The 20,145-nt window shown below is 44.0% G+C and overlaps 1 protein-coding gene across 1 annotated transcript in view; it reads left to right on the top strand.

The window, feature by feature from the left end:
• The window catches only part of LOC135918446 (splicing factor 3B subunit 4-like), a 187,264-nt gene that overhangs the window by 75,977 nt on the left and 91,142 nt on the right, over window positions 1-20,145 (top strand). The window contains exon 4 of the mRNA XM_070533498.1: window positions 14,189-14,317. Within this exon, the coding sequence (XP_070389599.1) occupies window positions 14,189-14,317 (129 nt within the window). The remainder of the gene's footprint in view (window positions 1-14,188; window positions 14,318-20,145) is intronic.

Here is a 20,145-nt window from a genome sequence, read left to right as displayed (position 1 = left end):
TCCCGGATTTCAACATCACCGGCGAGCCGGCAGAGTCACTTTTGGCAGGAAATTGAAGGAAATCTTGTGCTCATTTTCTCTTTCCTATGGGAACAAGATGGCTGTGACTGCGCACGTAGAACAAGAGCTACGCACTGCAATAAAAAGGTTGTTTTTGTGCGGAATTCAGCTCACGGTGACGTTATAAGTTGATATTGCAGGCAAAATACTCTTCCGGGAGATGGGAAACTTGGTGAATTTAAGGAATAGTGGGCGTAAGTATTGAAAATGACATTCTCAAAATATTTAGTTTTTTTCGCCTCAAAGAACAGCGTTCCCTTCTCAAGAGCCACTCCACGCATGCGGTACTTACTAAGTTTGTACATGAGGACTTCATCTGATACCGGATCAATGCCTTCCTAAAAGCTACAAATAAATCCAATATGTAGAGCTTATGTTCAATGTTTTTAAGCAATTCTTGTTTGCTGTACAGAATGGCTGCTTCACAGGATTTATTTTTCTGGAAGCCATACAGTGCTTCACTGATCGCATTGTACTTAGTAAAGAATTTGTGCAATCAAGTGGTTAGTGCGTTCTCAAATATTGTAGATCAAACTGGAAGAATGGAGATCGGTCTTTAGTTATTGAATTGTCGTTAAGCACCTCCTTATCAACAGGGTGAACTCTGGCTATTTTTAAGCGGTCTGGGAAACACCAGTTTCAAACATTCTATTAAATGTATAAGCAATGATTGGGGCTATAATATTGGCTATGTACTTTAAAGGACTTGAGGAACGACGCAGGTATTGAAATCGAAAAAAAACGCATAAAAATATTCAATTTTCAAAAATCACGATTTTAAAGTCTTCATTGTCCAAAGTATTACCCCACAAAGTATTATTGCTCAATTCCTTCTCGAAGTATTAAAAAAACGACAATTTGTAAGCGTTCGGTGGGCCGGAATTGAAGGTCCAGCTCGAAAATTTGCCCGAATTTCAAGCCGCCAAAGCTCCGAATGATGCAGGGTGATCGCCACCATCTTGGTCTTGTTTGAAAGCTGGTTTCCCATACTTCATTTTGGTGCCTTTCAACACGACGAAGGCATTCTGTGACGACGGCTTCGAGGACATTTTCGAAGGGTGAAATTCAAAAAGAGCGACGCTGATTGGGTGAAGCGCGCGCCTCCTCTTCTTGAGCCGGCACGGCCACATGCTGATAACATGGTGCCTTTACATCGTCTGTGTGCGCCCCAGGCTCCTCTTTGTCGTGCAATGTTTCGCACCTCACAGCCTCTTTTCACATCGTTCATGTAAATATTTTCATCGTTAATTTGCTTCCTTTTAGCTCGCACTTTCGTTACTACGTTTATTAGCCACACTGCCGTGCTGTGCGTGCATGTTTTTGTGTCGTTATTCTGATGGGGCGGGACTCGCGTTTGAAATCTAGCACGCGGAAAGTGGTCCGCAAAAGGAGACTTGCTTGGAACAAGATAACTGCATCGTCGAAAACAACTATGGCAGCTTCGGTGTCATTGCAAGCCACAGTACCACCTATTGATGCCGCTGCGCCGGGCTCACCGGGAACGGCCGCTTCGGAGTCGTTGCAAGCCGCAGTAGCGCGTTCCCCTGAGGTTGCTGCGCCGAACTCGTCCAGAACGTGAAGTTTGGTGTTACCGCAAGGTATCGTACCATGGATTGACGCCACTGTTCCAAGCTCCTCGAGAACTTCGGTGTTGCTGCAAAGCATGGCACTGCGGGTCGATGCAGCTGCTTAAGGCTCCTCGAGACCGTCAACTTCGGCATCGCTGGTGGGTGCAGGTGGACCAAGCTCCCGTGCGCATCGCATCGACACGCCATTTTACACGGAGGCTGAGTGTGCGGAGTGCGAAAAACGTGCAGACAACATGAAGTCTTCCTTGACAAAAAAGTGTGTGACTTTGCGAAAGTTCGAGCTTTTAGGCATCGCCGCGGTGAGTGATGACGATCGCGGCATGAAGTACGTCATTGTGGACATCAAAGTTTTGCAGATGCTTTTCGCGTCCACAACGTGCAGCAAGTGTGGGATGGCTACTATTGAGCTCAAAAAGTGCAATGTGAAACAGTACAGCCTAGCGGTGAGGCTTCTGCTCACGTGCTCAAGTTGCGATTTCGCGGAGCAGCACTTTTCGCCACCACGAGTCACTGGAGCATCAAAAATCACGACCTTTGAGGTCAACCTCAGGGCAATGAAAGGCATACAAAGCATACGTAAAAGAGTGACAGCCCTCACGGATACTTGTGCCACCCTAAACCTCTCCTACTGGGGCCTTCACCACATGACCTTCAGGTGACGCATGGAAACCATGGTGCGAGCTTGCCAGACAGTAGCTACAGCCACGGAGGCAGAAAGCATGGAAGTAGTCAGAACCCTCTACAAGGAATTCCTCAACCCTGTAGGAAACGTGGACGTCATTTTTTATGGCACCTGGAAAACCCGTGGCCACAATTCTAACATAGCTGTGGAGTGCATTATTGAACTTTACACAGGCCTGGTGCTGGACCTTGTTGTCCTTCCTCGGTATTGCCGTGGCTGCCAAGGAGCACTTGACCCCGATGGTGATGGCTACGGTGACTGATCTGTGATCCACAAGTGTCAAAAAAACATTGACTGCAATGCTTGACAGATGGAGGCGGAAGCAGCACTGATCCTGTTCAGGCGGTCCCTGAAGAAGAATAGGCTGCACTACACAACGATTCTGTCTGATGGCGATAGCTGCACTTTTCATGCACTTACTCAAGACAGCATCTACGGACACCTGGACATTAAAAAAAGAAAGACTGTCTGAACCATGTCTATAAGCGAATGGGGACAGCCCTTCGCACCTTGGTGGAGAAGAAAAAATCCCATGGAGAGTCTCTTGGTGGGAAGGGGAGGCTTAGCCAGGATAAAATAAAAAAAGATAACAAACTATTATGGGTATGCTCTGAGGAGCCGCAGGCATGACATTCCTGCAATGCAGAAGGCAATGCAGGCCACACTGTTGCACATGACTTCGACGGACGAATCCCCTGATCACAGTCATTGTCCTGAAAGCGATGACTCCCGGTGCTTCTTCAACCATGCCCTGGCAAACCAAGAGGAGCCACCACAGCATAAAAACGCTCTGCCAAGGTTTATTCGCAATGCACAAGACCCAGTCTTTGCAAGGCTAGGTGACCAGGCCCTCTTACAGTGCTGCAGTGATGGCACGACACAAAATGCCATTGAGTGGCTGCACTCTGTGATCTGGACCCAAAGCTCCAGAAACAGACATGACTCATTGCTTGCTGATAAGGGTGTTGCTGAAGCAATCGTCGCGCTACAATCAGGGAATGACACAAACCAGCAAGGCTGTTGCAGTGCAGATTGTCTATAGTCCTAGCAGCTCCCTCATTCAAAGGAGCTTTGAAAAGGACAAACAAAGGCTTTACAGGTCTAAGAAAGGTCACGAAGAGACTGAAAAGATGAAGAGAATGGCCAAGAAGCACAAGCCTGACAGGAAGCGAGACTACTGCCCAGGCCTTGTGGGAACTTGTGAGAGCATTCAAAAACTTGAAAATGACTTTCTGGGTGTTTTTTTTTTTTTTCGTCGAGTGCTTGTGCTTTATGAAAGGTCTCATGAAGCTTGCATGAATTGATTTCGGTAAATTTGGTGTTCTTGTGCTCAGCAACACCTGGGCAACATGTTAGAGCCCAAAGGTTTTCCATTTGTTCAATAGACAACAGAACCAGTGGCAGTGAAACTTTAAATGCAATTTTCTCAGCTTTCTTTTTTTCGTCAAGTGCTTTTGCCTTATGGAAGTTTTGATGATGTTTAGATCAACTAATTTCAGTGAACTAGGTATCATTTTTTTGGTAATATCTCGGCTATATCCTAAAGCTTTTTGTTTTTTCTTACATGGGATTGATTATTAATTAGATCAAATGTAGGCTAATTACTGCCTATCGCTTTTTTTTAACTTTGGTATTTATTTCTTATAATCACAATTACTTTATTGGTATTTGCTTAGCTTTAGGATATGCATTGTGCCTTTGGAAATGTCTACATAGTCTTAAAAATGCTTTATTTTAATGAGAAATTATTGAAAAGGTCCGTAAGAAATGACCTAATTAGGAGTATTGTGTTTTGTCATATCTTTTCTTCCAATTGATATATTTTAAATCTAAACACACATTTGAAATCAGCATTCTACAATATATCTCCACACAATATTTAAGCAGTGTATGTCGAAAAATACAAATAATGTTTTCAGAGCCCTCATCTCTCCTTAATCTCGTTGAAACCAGCTGCCACATTATTCTTGATCTCGTATATTAATTGCATGACTTCCTCTGATGTCACAGGGGTTAGTACTACAGAGTTTGTAAGGCTGAATTCATTTAAGTGAATCTGAATTCATTCCGATTAAGGTATCGTGTTGTTATCGTGTTTGTCTTCTGCACTTGTCACAAAATACTCTTTCATCTTAGTAGCAGCTTCTTTATCCGACAAGATGCCTGAACTGGTTTGTATACATAACTGTGAAGTCTATTTTTTCTCAGTCACTAGGTTTTGTATTTCTTCCCACCAGTCATTTCTTTTTCTCTTCACAAACCGTTGTTCATAACACCCTTCCCTCGCGTACCTTAACTCAGTAGTAGTCAATTTATTTCTATATATTTTAAATTCAGAAAGTGCCACTAAATTTCTAGATTCAACAAAAGCGTGGTACATTTTATTTTTCATCTGAGTCATTTTCACTAGTCTTGCATCAGCCTATAGCTTTCTTGCTCGTTGTGGCAGCTGGTTTCTGGCAGTCGTTGGAAATGCTTGATTATAATGCACTATTAGTTTCTGAAAAAGTGCCTCGTATGCTGCATTGGGGTTACCTTGTTCCCACATGCATGCCCAGTCAATCGAGTGAATATATAAGCCAAACATTTCTAAGGCTACAGCTCTGATGGTGCAAGATAAGATTGCCGCTTTTGTTTTGCGTAGATACAAGGTCCATCCAGGTAGAAACGCTTAAACCGCGACACGGAGAGAAGGAACTACAACAGAAGCAGGTGTAAAGATCAGTCTGATTAGCCATCAGAAGGCACACTGGTCACATCGAATATGCAAGTTCAGTGTTCACGCACACAGATTTGTGCGCTTGAGAGCTCTCAACCCACATGTGAGCACACATACAAACTTGTCTCACATGCTTGCTGTATAGTTACCGGTTGGTTGACTATAAACCTGAACGCCGCTTCAGTGGCTGTCAATCTCGCCCATACACAAAATTTAGTAGCCAGTCGCTGATGAGTCACCCGTAGGACAACCGTATTAGCGGCAATGGTTTGGGGCCTGTTATCACATTGGCTGGTGGCAAATTTTCGTCACGACTGCACCATTGGCCACACTGTCTAGTCCGTTAGGCCTAATCTGTGCAGCCGTCGTCAGGTGTCAGAAAGTTGCCGTTACCAAGTCAATGCAGAACTATTCACAATGGTCGCACAACCCTCAGAAAGCCAACAAGCCACCTCGCCAACGAAAGCGAGTGCATGGAATGACCGTTGCATGCTCACGGCCGTCATCCCTGTGAAATACCCTACGATGGCCCCTTGTTCTGAATGCCTTTCGTAAGCACACAATGGTCTCTTTTTCTAGCTTCGATGCACCCATCACAAGACTACCTTTCCTCCTCTCTGGCTTGTGCGATGTGGCATGGCACTGCTTGACAGTATTGCTGTCTCATGCTGCGGAACGATTTCGAGATGTTTTAGATTGTACTTTGTGAAATTTATACCATGTCCGTTCATGTAAGGTCGTCAGGGAAGCCTTTCAGTGCATCGGTAACTACAGTATGCAGAAGTATTTCTTGGCGGCGAAAACATGACGTGCATTATCAGCAGCAGTACGTGCATGTGTTATGAACTATTTTGTGTGTATCAGTTTTAATTCAGTGAAGAGAACCGGTGTCTGCATTACCAGCATGAAACAGTAAATGTGCTCACCATCTGATCGCTTGGTGTAGGGACTACAACATAAAACATAAGAGCGCATGCTCGTGTACGGCCAACCTAATGCAACTACGAAACATCTAAGCGGCAGGCGCTATCAAATATTTGTGATACACCAGCATCGTTCCCATTCATTTCAAGTTTAGTAGGCTTGAAATCACTATATGTCTACACTAGCCTCCTGCATGATGCCAATGGCTCTGCTCAACACAGCAATCACTGCGGTTGGTGAACCAGCATGATACATATACAGCTTGTCTCATATAACTTGAGCCAAAGTTCTAAAAATGAAAGGCATTCTGAACACAAATTGAACCGAATGCATAATGTTGGCACTGCTCCTAGAGTTACTCAGGCTATTTTTTATTTTCCCCTTAACTAATGGACTAGTTATGTTTAATCAACTTTTCAAGTATTGGCTGCAGACACCAAGTGTGATACGCGAAGTTGTAGAGCACCTTGAGAAACCTCTGAATAAATTGTTTCCAAAACGATATATCTCACATGGTCCTTCCTTCCGCGTTCCAAAGAAAGCCCGTGAAATATGAAAAAATATGATGTGACGGGGTGATTGCGCACTGTTATTGTACTGCTCTCAAGTGTGCAGTGGATGTGCGATGGTCGACTGCAGCGAGACTGGCCCGCGGCAGGGCGTTATGTCTGGTGTAGCTATTTGGGCATGCGGCTTTTATCGCATGACGGCGAAAATGCGTGCTGCTGGCCGAGTGGTGCCGAAGCAATAAAGCAAAGCGTCTAAAGAGGTGAAAGAGAACAATAACATAGCTTTATTTTTTATGCTTGAAATGGGCAAGAGCTGGCAGCCTGCCGAGGGAGTGTAATGGGGTTGGGTGGGGAGGCGGCTTTAAAGCCAGAATGATTTTCTAATCACCTTCAATCCAAAAAGCACCCTTTGATTATACTGCATGTTCGAAGAGGTCACCATCTGCTGCAATGCACATTTGGCATCTCATAGGCACAGCTTCCGAGGCATTCCTGATCATGGTATCAGGGATGGAGTTGCAGACTTGTCTTATTTTTTCTTTTAGGTTCTCTGATGTTGTGGTTGGTGTCTGGTATATTTGATCCTTGATGCAGCCCCAGAGAAAGAAATCGAGGGGAGTTTAATCTGGTGACCATGCCGGCCAAGCAATGGGCCCATGCTGTCCAAACTACTGCTGTAGAAAAGCTTTGCTGCTGCCGTGCGCGGCAGCAGCAAACCTTTAAAAAAAATGCGGGGCCAATGATAGTGCCACCGTAAAGTCCACACCACACTTTAATCGACCACTGATATTGATGATGTGCCTTCAAAACCCATTGAGGGTTTTCGTCACTTCAATGGTGAGTGTTGTGGATGTTCACTTGGGCATTATGTGAGAACGTAGCTTCAGTGGTCCACAGTATTTTGTTGACAAAGCCTGGGTCCTCTTCTGTCTTGATTATAGTCCAGTTTGCAAAGTCCTTTTGATGTTGGAAATTGCGGGGCTCCAACATCTGGTGCAGCTGCACATGGTACAGATGAAGTTGCCTCTTCTTAAGTACTCTCCACACTGAAGACCTTCACACTCCAGCTTCAGCACCCATACTACTAACACTTGCATGTGGATCTAAAGAAAACTTTGACAGAATATCTATCTCGACATCCTCGCCCAGGATTGAAGATTTATGTCGCTTCTTCATAAAAGTCCCAGTCTGTCTTAGCATTTCATATGCATGCACAGTCGTCATTGAGCTCGAGTGCGTACCTGGATGCCAGCATTGAAATAGCTCAACTGCGTGCCTTCCATGTCCACTTGACGCACCTAGAGCCAAAACCATATCCGCTCTTTCCTAATTGGAGTAAGCCATATCTGTTGCTCAATGTTGCTCGCAGCCAAATAGCATTGCTGTGGAAAACACGCAGGGGTACAGGCACCTGAGAAGCACTGGATAGACAGTGCAGTCCACTTATAACGATATCGAGAAAGACGAAAAATATGATCGTTCTGGACTGCAGTTATTTAACAAAAAAATTTTTTTTTTGTAAATGCGGTACATACCTTTGCAGCTCCGAACTCGAATTCGCTACTTGCTCTAAAGAATAAATGATGTAGAAAGTAGGCCGTGAAAAACAAACTTTATTTCTAGCGCCAATGACCGGGTCAAGGGTTAGGCGCGCCAAAATAGTCCGAAATCTCCACTTGCTTTTGCGGCAGCTTCAGCTTCACAACCGCGGTGTGCATGGATTCCAGCTGCTGCGCGAACACTGGCGGCAATTCTTTAGCATGCATAAAATCAATTAAGGAGTCGGTCGACTACAGTGCACTTTGCGTAGACATCGAGGTCGGGATCAAGGAGCCACTGTCAATCTCGTTGTCACTGTCGCTGCTGCCGTCGCCACTGTCGCACAACTTTGCTGTTTGTCGAGACAGCACATCTTCGGCGATCACCTCGTCGATGACCTCATCGCAGAATGAGGCAGCACTGTCTGCAGTCAAAAACTCCTCCTTCGACGCACCACCTGTGTCACCAGTAGGAACGAGCTCCCAGAGCTCGGTTATGTCAGCGACTTCCACCGTGTTGGTCTCACTGGGTTGGGGAAGTTCGTCCTTACGCACAAAGCCCGCCTTTTTGAAGCGATTGGTGATGAACCACTGGTAAAGCGCCTTTTCAACATCGGCGTACAAAGGGTCTCTAACCCTTTTCCGCTGATCGGCATGGCCGCTGATGGCTCCTACCTTTACAATCGTGGTGCTCCCTGTTTTCAAGATGGTTGATATCGTTAACTGGACGAGCTCATACTTCTTCACGAGGGCGCTCACCTTGAAGCCGGATCAAGAGTCCTGCAAAATATCCATCTTCGTGTCAAGCGACACAGCTTTGTGCTTTGTTGGCACCATCTTCGAACTGGGTTGAACCGCTGGTTGCAAGCTGCTTCGGTGGCGTCAGCCTGCTATATCGCGAGAGAGAGACGCGGGACGGGCTCCGCCGCGCCGCTTTGCTTGTCGCTTTTTTCTTTCTCTCTCTTTCGGAGCGACTGTGGCCGACGCGCATGAAGCAGCTAACGCCATCTTGTGGCGCGCTGCGCCTACTCAGCTATTCTCCGATGCGCGGGCGGGGCGAACGTGCTGCGCGGTAATGACAGCAGATGCGAACTTATGGAGGTAAACATCGCCTCATCTTGACATCGTTCGTTTCAGGGAACTAAGCAATGCAAATGTTACGATTATTTGGCACGGAAAATGCCGTCCAGACTGCAAAATTTTGATCGTTATATCCAATATGCGTGAATAACCTATCGTTATAAATGTTCTTTTTCCCCCGTAGACCTAATGCATAAAATGACACTCTCATGTCGACCCATCGTTATAACCAATATATTGTTATATGTGGTATCGTTATAAGTGGACTGCACTGTATTGCAGTTTGCTGGGGTTAGTTCAAACGAGGTACATAAGGTATGATCTACATCCAGTAAACTGGAACAGCCTTCGAGTGCACTTTCTCAGGCACTTACGCACCGATCATGGTGCACAAGTATGAAGCCAGACACGGCCACCCGATACTGCGACCACGAAGCGATGTGCACGTGCGGGGTGCGAGATCAAAAAAGAACGCCTGGTAGACAGTAAGTGTGAGAAGGAGAGCAGATGGGGCCAGTGCAAAAAGAGTCATCATCTGAAGAAGTCATGCGTAATCTTCCTTGAATATAGCGAAGTTTTTTTTTACCATTAGTTAGTTTTGTCCCCGTGTGATTTATCTGCTGTTATTCGAGCCCTAATGTTTATAGTTGTAGCATCATCGTTCAATTCGAAAACAACTACAAGGTCATTTGTGTACAAAGGCAAAATTGTAGCAGCTGTTATCGCCTTCCATCGTTCCCATGCGCTTCGCCCTTTATTTCTTTCAAGCAGAATCAGAATGCTGCTTTCGTCTTTTCTTTTTCATGGCCTTAGATGCTTTATCGCTTCGGCAACGCTCAGCCAGCAGCATGCATTTGCACCGTCATGCGGTAAGAGCCACATGCCCAGATACCTGCACCAGGCATAACGCACCGTCACAGGCCATTCTCGCTGCAGCCACCCTTGTTCATCCATCGCATGCTTGTTCATCCATAGCATAACAGTGTGCAAGCACTTCATCACGTGGTATTTTTTCATAATTCGTGGGCTTTCTTTGGAATGCGGAAAAAAGGACCACGTGAGATATATCGTGTTGGAAACAATTTATTGAAAGGTTTCTCAGGGTGCTCTACAACGTTGCATATCTCACTTGGGGTCTGCAGCCAATACTTGCACAGTTGATTAATTAAACATAACTAATCCGCTGGTTAAGGGGAAAATAAAATATAGCCTGAGTAACTATAGGCCAGTGCCAACATTGCGCATTCGATTCAACTCACGTCCAGAGTGCCTTTCATATTTAAAACTTTGCCTCAAGTTTTGTGGGACAACCTGTATAAGCTGTGTGCTTCAGCATTGCCTTTTTGCTCTGTGAAGCCATAATATATGAGAGGGATCGCGTAAAAGAAATGTGATGACTATTTTTTAGGACAAAATTTTCGTAATACGTGGAAGTGCACCGTAGAGAATGGAACAAACACAACTGAAAAAATAAAATTCAGTTATCATCCTCTTTCTCGAAAAAGGAGAAAATGGGCTAACGCCACTGTACGACCTCCCATAGTCATGCCGCACAACGTTTATAGATCTATAAACATTGATGCCATATGCTTGGACCATGCACTATATAAAAGATATCTGTAGAAGATATATAAGATGTCTGTAATCCAGCACCTACCACTGCTTAGGACGCTCGCACAGTTTGTATATGGTTGCTTTGCTGGACAAGCTTAATTCACACTGTAAGATATGCTGTTATTACTAATCAGAACTATCTTATTCATGACTGGAAACATCATCTGCCGAACCAAGTAGTCACGCAATGTAATCTGCAGCTAACAGTTTGAACGCTTGTCAAAGTATAACAGCACAGCTCCTATCGTAGCAGAAAGGTACCCACGCTGTTACGATCGTTGTGTATGTTTCATTGCTCCTAAACTGCAGCTTAGAACTAGAGGATAATACTGCAATAAGGTCACACTAGGGATTGGAACATACAGAAATATACAGTTGATCTCCGAGGCTGATTGTAGGCTCAAATATGCGCGCACACATCGTGCTGCATGCTCTGTCTACCTCAACACCAGCCGAAACTCCGTCATACTGGCTTAACTCACTTTAGTACATCTCGCAGAACACTTTAATCCATACAAGAGACAAGTCATACTAAACAGACTGCACAAGCACGAAAACAAACACCAGCACTCCGTCTGCTATGCAAGACGGAGTGCTCGCCCAAGCCAGCAGGCCGACTGCCCATAGATGGCTCCACTGCATAGCAATATGGTAAAAAACATTGGGAAATAAACAATTTATGATAACTCAAAGGGAAGCTCATTACTTTTCGAAGCGAGATCAGGATGCCTTAAAACACGCACCTATAAAGCAAGATATAAGAAGGAAGAAGAAGCATGTGGTTGCTGCGGTAAAGCTAGGGAAACGATGGAGCATGTTTTATTAGAATGTGAAGACATCTACCCAGCAGTCAATTTAGGCACCACTGGCCTCCTTGAAGCCCTTGGGTTCAGCGAGAGTAGGGGAAGAGTAAACATGTCCGCAATAGAGATCAGTAAGAGGCGATTGGAAGATTGGTGGAAGAAAAGTAGGTAAACAACAAGAAAAACAGAGATGTACAAAATCAAAGTTCGCAATAGGGGGTCAGAAAATTTGGTTGTGGGAGTTTGTAGTGTTCTTGTGTTCCTTTATTCTTTTTTAACCTAGATAGGACAATAGGCAGTATAATAGCAAGAGCTTGGTGGCGCAAGCCACCGCCCCGTTCCAAAGGGGACGTTCATAACATCCATCCATCCATGGTGGCACCCATGAAAAAATAGTCTATATGCTTCGGTGCTTCGGTTGAATTTGCCTTGCACGGCTTTTTGTTTAAGAAAAAGGTGGAACAACAGTGAATTTTTCCGCAAGTCTGAATATGCTTATCTCAAAACTGGTACTAGTTTCAAAATTCATTTCAAGTAGATGTGGTCTGATAAATCACTGGCCCCAGATAGTATTTTAGCATTTAGCACACAAGAGACGCAGGGACAGTTCAGACAGACATGGACCAAGTTCTCTTGGTTTTATCATCATTTGTGGCTTTCATGTACTCATGCTTTATGTCATGATTTATGAAATTGTACAGAAAGCTCTTTTGCAAGCTGTTGTTGGTCTGTGTACAGGGTGTTTCACGTAACTTGAACCAAGGATTTAAAGAAGTAGTTAGCTGCAGCTCAATGAAACCAATGGCATATAGTTTGCCATCATGTGGCGGTCCTTAAGTATTATTTATATCACCTAATTAGTTAATTAGCAAAGGTGAATTATGCAACATTTGTAATATTCACTTTAGGGCCAAGTGCATTTCATTGAGGGGATTCAGAAATGAGCGATCCAATTTTTTTGTGGCAACGTATATGCTGCTTGGTGATTTTTTCGGTGTTTAAAGAAAGCCCGCTACATATGAAATAAAAACACGTGACTGCGCTCATGTGCTATCGTATTGCAGCGCTCTCAACCACACTTCGTGCGAAAGAATAGTGCACGCGGTTTGTGGCGAAGTGAGTGGCCGCGGCTCTAGGCATCGGCTTCACAGTGCATCAGCATCTTTGGCGGTGGCTCACGGAATGGAAGCGCCCTTCGTCTCTGATAAGCCATAGGCTTGACGCATGGTTGAGAGTGCTGCAATACAATGGTGCATGAGCGCAGTCATGTGGTTTTATTTCATATTTCATGAGCTTTCTTTAAACTCTGAAAAAAAAAAATCACCCCGCAGCATGTACGTTGCCACTAAAAATCGGATCAGTCATTTCTGAACCCCCTCTACAATGCAATGAAATTCACTTGGCCCTAAAGTGAACATTAAAAATTTTGCATAATTGATCTTAGTTAACGAATTAAGCGGAATATAAAAAATACTCTAAAGAGAGCCACATGACGGCAAATCATATGTTGTTAGTTTCGTTAAGCTACGGTTAACCACTTTTTTTTTAATATCCTTTTCTCAAGTTACCTTAAGTACCCTTTATATGTGTGATGCTTGTGAAAATAAACTATTGTTGGATGGAGTGCTTCATCTACGTTTGTCTAAACTCTCCCTGTCTTTTGTGCACTAAAAAAATAAAATGGAATACCAACAAGCCCAAACTTACATTCGTCCAGGTAGTACTTTGCAACATGTTTCCCAAAGTAATTAGCTCTAAAAGTTCGAAAATTTACTAAATTGTGTTCATAAAGCATGTATTTAATTTCACCTGCAATGTCTTCCTTGTTGAGGGATTAAGCTCAAGAAGTTCATTTGCGCTATCTGCTGCAGGGAATTTTCTAAAGTACAGTGAACATTCTAAAAATGCTTGGTACAGTGACAGAAGCAAACCAAATGACAAACCACAGCAATAATGCTCAGTCTTCTGTACCAATCTCTGAACAGTGCTTGGGTAAGAGTGTGTGCAGGTAGCCATTATTCTAGTTGACGTTGAGAGGAAAAATAGGGTTAAGCAGGACGTAATGCATAACAACCATCTACTTTAGACATGCCTAGGGACAAAAGCAGTCCACAAAAGTGTACGTAGACATTGAAATTTAAAATTGAACAGTGACCAACCTGAAGATTATGAACGATTTGATATGGGCAACACATTATGTAAGTCACTGTTGCAGTATCTGCACAAAATGGGCCTGCATGCTTATGTTTAATTTCATACTGAAGTTATGCGTGTCGCAACCCAAGTGAACAAAAAAGAAAGATAGATAATGGGTACCAAGGGAAGGAAAGTGCAGTTGAGGACAACAGAGAATTAGCTGGTGTAATGAAATTAAGAAATTTTCTTGCATAACTTTGAATCAGCTAGCATAAGACAAGCGTGATTGCAGATCGCTGGGAGAGGCTTTTGTCCTGCAGTGGACATACATAGGCTGATGATGATGACATTCTCAGTGAAGCTTCAGAACAGACAATATAAACAATAATAGTATGTCCGCATTAACTATAACTATGTTCAACTGTGCATCACTAATGTGCTGCGTGAATGAAGCAAGGAACAGTCGCTTAGTGACAGGTGAATGCAGACCTCCAATGCTCATGTCCTGACCTTATGTGCTATGATTGCTTTCAGGCGTCAGCGCACCAAAAAAACCTGGATGTGGGCGCAAACATTTTCATTGGCAACCTGGACCCAGAGGTGGATGAGAAGCTGCTGTACGACACCTTTTCAGCATTTGGTGTCATTCTTCAGACGCCTAAGGTGAGACACCCAAAAGCACTGCCTTGTGCATTTTATCTTTTCTCCTCTGTGCAGGTTGACGAAATTTTGCCATGCTTCTGTTCAGTTTCACCCGAAAGTGAAAGGAGGCCTTGTGTTTTTGCTCAAATGCCAACTGCAGCAAAATTGTGTACTGCATAAAAAGACTAGTTTCACGTACTACAGATATGTAAGGCAGCCTCTGTGCAAAACTTCACTTCTAAAATTCTAGTGGATTCATCACAAAAAGTTAGCAAGAATAGACCTTTCCGAAAATAAAACTGCAAATGCCACTGTTACCATTCACTGGAAATAGTACCTAACCTGGAATGTTGAGAACTCGCAAGACACCTTGGCATGACCTCCGAGATTAGGCGGCACCTTAGGCACGCTGAAAGCCCTATCACAGAGCCACAGAGCATGCTTGATACTTAAGTGTATCATATCTAATTGTAAGAAATGAAGTTTTCTTTCCAACGGTACTATTCTTAAACAACATGCTTATTAAAAAGGAGGTAAAAAATAAACAAAAATTTTGTAGAAGAAAGAGAGAGTGATTTAAAGATGTAATTGTTTCTTCACACAGAAAAGCCTTTAAAGATTTTCAGAATATAAATTTTTATCGCAATGTACTTGTCCAATATTCCAGCTAATATCATGTTTCTATGTAAAATATTCTTTGAGAAATGAAAGAAAATGTTATCCTTAGTGACTAGCTCTAGTGCAATGCCGAGGACAAACCCGGCGGTCTTTACACGCATACTGACTCACGGTGCGGCTGCCAGCAAATGATTCCGACCGGAGGTTCTTTACACCCTGCAGATAAGAACTGTGACCTTTAGAACCTGTGGAATATCTTTATATTCAGTGTGCACCAGCTTTGAAGTGGTTTGGCGAAGGGAAACTCCGTTTGAAAATGAGACACACTGAAGCTGTCTTTCGTGTCACTGCTGCTTCCAAAGTCCAAAAACGTGCACAGATGCATTAGAATAGGTAGAAATACAAAGTTTCCTTGCATGAGCGACGCACATCAGCCTCTTACAAACTATGAGCACTCATCGTGTTGACCACACCCCACCATATCCAGAGGCGCTTTAAAAATCCACACACGGCGAAAATGAAAACTGAGAACCGAAAGTGACTAAATAGTTCCTAAATTGCCCAGTAAATGGCACTAGCTGTCTGGGAGTGCTTCGAAAGTGGTAAAATACGAATTTGCAACCATTGATAGCTATCTTCATTTGGGAATAGGCATGGACAGGAAAGCATTAAAGGCTGTTTATAAGAAAATTAGACAACTACCAGCCCTGCATCATTGCCAAGGTGCCTTAATTGCACATACTACTCTGTTATAATCAATTTAGCAAAAGTGGAAGTTTTGTTGCAGTTAGCCTTTAACACAAAGACGACGGTAGAGTGTTTATATCCTATTTTGATTTATTCAGTTATTCTTATTTCTCTTGGCGCATAGTTTTGTTTAAACTATTCAAGGTCTGTTCCTCTCTTTTTCAGTTGTACCACTGACAGTAAGTCACGCATTTAAAATCTGCTATATAAGGTTTAGATTTCGGGCATATTTAGACATTTTGTGAAAGGTAGTGTATATATTATTGCGTAAAGGTTGCACATTTTTTTTTCAAGTTCGGGTCAAATTTTTGGGTTGCAGCGCATACTTCTAGAAGTAAAAACTAAAGAAACATGATTTTGCTTTCAAAAGCAGCTGTGCTTGTTGCAGTGTACAGCAACCTTGAGAAGCCTTTTTGTTAGCTTTGTTTGCTATTTTATTTGCTGCTGCTGGTGTGTAAATTACTGTGCTAGAGCAGCTAGAGTCTGCTTCTCCCAAAATGTGCTGCACAAAGGTGAAGCTGTCCTCAGATGCAGGCTTGGGTGTCTCGCTGCACTTCAAGTTGTGCAGTGAAAAAGATATTTGGCTTTTTGTGCAAACACGAATAGAATGTGACGGTCAGTAGCAACCAGATATGTTTCAGGCAGTGTGAGAGCGATGGAAATGCACTGCGCTAACATAGCTATGTACAAAGTATGGATAGTCTCAGTGCAGGGTGTGCACATAATCAGGGATGCACACAGCAGCAGGCATAGCCTATGAATAGGGATGTGCAACTACTCTGATGTACAAATCGAATTGTGAGCGTTGGAATAATTTTATTTGTAAATAGAATATCTACACTTAGTTTTGTTCTAATACTCTGCGTAAGACCCGGCCATGATTGTTGTACAGTAAAACCTCGTTATAACAAAGTTGAGGGGGGGGGGGTAATTACTTCGTTACATAAGTTTCATATTACTATAACTAGGGAAAAATCTGGTGCTGCAATTGCTCAACCATCATGGAAATGATAGGAAGTACAGATTTTGGATTGGTATTCTGTTGACTGGCGAACTAGTCTACAGGTATTTTTGGGCAGTTTTGGTTTCGCTCCAAACGCAATTGCTGCAACCTGCAGTGGGACAGTGCAAAGCAAAGCTCTGCCTTTGTTCTGTTGCTCGAAATGGCGATAGCTTGCTGTGCCAGCGGCTGGGAATATGTGTCGCGGTGTGGTGTCGAATCCCTGATGAGAAAGCGACCACATCGTAGACATTGAAAGAATGTGTTTTGATTGTTTTGATCTTTGTTTGTTAAATGTGTTAGGTTGGCATTGTAGTGTTACGTGCTTTATGAAACTTCACAAGAGCAAAAAAAACTGATACAAGACATGCACAGTTTTACGTCTAGTGGCTTGACAATCAAATTTGATTGGGGACTTCATTGCACATTGCTCGTTTATGTGCTCATTGAAATGTGTGTTTTAGGACATTTGAGAACACAAACTTACTGGTTGCTGCTTCTTGACTCTAGTCTGTTGTCGCAAAATGGGCAAGTGCAAAGCCACGTCATAACAGCTGCTGCACACGTTTCAGAATATAAAATATACCGAAGCATGCTCGCAGCAGGTTATAAGCGTCCTAGCAGCACTGCAGCAGATGTGCTTAAAAGTACTTGAAGATGTTCAGCAATCGTGACAGCTGATGCAGCCTTTTGAAAGAGCGAGAGAGTTCGCAAGTGCCTGTCGTCTGCGTGAAAAGTCTCGCATTTGCAGCAAGCAGGCGTCGTAGCAGACGACACTTGTAGCATTCCTCTCAAAGGCGCAATACCTTCTCCCACTATAAAATTTTTATTTCCATGAATACTTGATGAGTACAGTCGATGACCGATTTTTCGGACTTTCAAGAAACCGCGAAAATGTCAGAAAATCAGGCAGTCCGAAAAAACAAATGTGCCCCCCGAAAACTCAATTTATAGCTTACTATTGAGTTAGAGGCTGGAAAAAGGGATTAATGGTCTTCTGAACCGTGCTTCGCTTACGTGTAAGCAGGTCCGCCTGAATTTCGGTGAGAGTCGTTATGTTGCCGTAAGCCGACAAAAGACTTGCGACCGCTTGCATCAGCTCAGCTTGTGTCAGCGGCGCTGCTGCAGGCGAGTTGTCGCTGTCGTCGCTCTCGGACTCTGCAAGCACCTGGCAAATGACTTCTTGATCCGTGAGCCCGGCGCACAGTTCCAACTCGCTGTCCACGTCCGTGAACGCCGAAAACGAGATGGTTGAGGGAATTTCGACGCCTGCAGTGCGAAGGTTGTCGATGAGGTGCTCATTTCCAGACAGCTGCTCGGCGACATTATCCTCGTCCAAGACAGCCAAGTCGCCATTCAACACAAATCCTGCGTGGCGGAAGCAGTTGCGCAGCGTTGTGGGTGCCACCGACTTCCATAAATCAGCGAGCATGCTAATTGCTCCAAGCAAATTGACAGAGTAGGCTTTTCCACTATCGAGGCACAACACCACAGGCGAAAGCAAGCGTGACCGATAGTCCACATTCAGGTTGCATATCCCGCCTTGGTCCATCAGCTGCAGGATACTTGTCGTGTTCGGTGGCAAGAAATTGACTCGCACAGACTTCAAGTTGTGTGCAGCACAATTGTCGACGAACAACAAAACTTTGCGGCCTTCTAGATCAAATTTACGATCTAGTTTTCTCACATAGCTTTCAAAAAACTGCTGCGTTATCCCTGCCTTCTTGTTCGCCTCGTACAAGACAGGCCGGGACTTTACGCCTTTAAAGCACCTCAGAGCTTTCGGCTTGCCGATGACGAGCATCGGCAGTTTTTCTGTCCCCGGCATATTGCTGTCGACCAAAACAGTAACTCGTTCCTTACTGTGTTTTCCACCATGGCAAGGGTCACCAGCAAAGGCAACAATCTTCTCTGGCATCAGCTTAAAAAAAAGTCCGGTCTCGTCGCAATTGAAAATGTCATCCAGCGAGTACTCCTGTAAGAGCGACTGCAGCTTTTCACAGTGGTAGCCCGCAACAACACTCAGCTCAACAGCTGCACTTTCGCCCCACAGTTTTTTAAAACTGCGATCAGCACGCTTTTTGAAGTTTCTTAGCCAGCAGTCGCTGACCTTAAATCAATCAATGTTCATCTGAAGCGCCATCGTCTCAACTCAACTTTCTGTTTGAAGAGGGCACCGGAGACAGGAACTTTGTTGGCCACTGTTGACTTCAGCTATACAAGGAGGGCCTCCTTGAGCTTTGGATAGGTGCCTTGGCTTACATTTTTCTGACGACACCCAGTAGACTTTTCTGCCACCTCTAAAATCTTTTGCTTGTTTTTCATATAGTCTGAAAGAGTCTGTTTGGAAATTTTAAACTCTTTTGCGACATCTGCCGGTGATCGGCCACCTTCGGCGAGCTTGATGATTGCCACTTTCTTCGCCATCGACATTGTGGCATACTTGCCTTGGTTCATCGGAACTCTCAAGGCCAACAACAACATATATTTCTTCTCCTTTGTGAATCGGCATGCTTGGCTAAGCAGCACACACAGCGCAGTCGTCGGGAAGTTGTCACACCGACTTCGTTGAGTGCCTCCTCGCTGCCATGTTGCACACAAAAATAAAAGTTCCGGAAACAGTGTCTTGAAGCACTGAAGCCGATTCAATCAAATGCGAGCTATGGTAGCGACAGAACGTGGTTTTCGCATCTCCGCAGCACGACCACGACTAGGCTTACTCGCTAAGCTCGTCAATCCATGGCAAACACAAACAGGCAGTCTAAGGAAGAAAGGAAAAAAAAAACATTGCGTTATAGCAGTGACACTGTTGTGGAAGCAGAAGCTGCTAGCATGTAAGCCTCAATCCAGCGTCCGAGTAGCTGAGGAACCGCCATGCAAGACTGGCACCAGTTTCGAGGCTACAGGAGCAAAATGTAAACAAACAAGATGGCAGTGACACAGCTCAAAATGCGCAGCAGTTGGCCCGGCTGACGCTTGGAAAGTCCGAAAAATCGAACAGCCCCCCCTAGGGTGTCCGAAATTTTGAGCCATTTAATACATTGACTTTATGAGGTATGTCCTGGGGCCGGGAAAAAGTATGAAAAATCAAGCATGTCCGAAAAATCAGTCGTCGACTGTATTTTTATATAAGTACAAGCATGGTTCTTATTGCTGTTCTAAAAATGAATAAATAGTTATTCTCTGGCGCTAAATCGGGAACAGAATTTCAGAAGAATGCGTACCCTCATTTGCCCAACGAAGATTATGCCCGAGGGGGCGTCACATGCTTGTCACAGTGGTAAACCGTGCTTCAATCACAAAGTCATACAAAACTTATGTAATGTATTGTGCATTAAATAGGATGCTGCAGAAATAAAATTAGATTTTACGCAATAATATTTTAGTATAGCTTCATTTACTGTGCCGCAAGCTAATGCCACTAGTCTAAAGATCGAAGTCAATCCGAAGCCTGCACTTCCCATCATTCCCAATGTAGGTTGAG

This window comes from Dermacentor albipictus, chromosome 2 (genome assembly GCF_038994185.2).
Source record: "Dermacentor albipictus isolate Rhodes 1998 colony chromosome 2, USDA_Dalb.pri_finalv2, whole genome shotgun sequence".
Classification (NCBI taxonomy): Eukaryota; Metazoa; Arthropoda; class Arachnida; order Ixodida; family Ixodidae; genus Dermacentor; species Dermacentor albipictus.
Note: the sequence above shows the minus strand (reverse complement) of the source record. Positions and strands in the feature narration are given on the sequence as shown.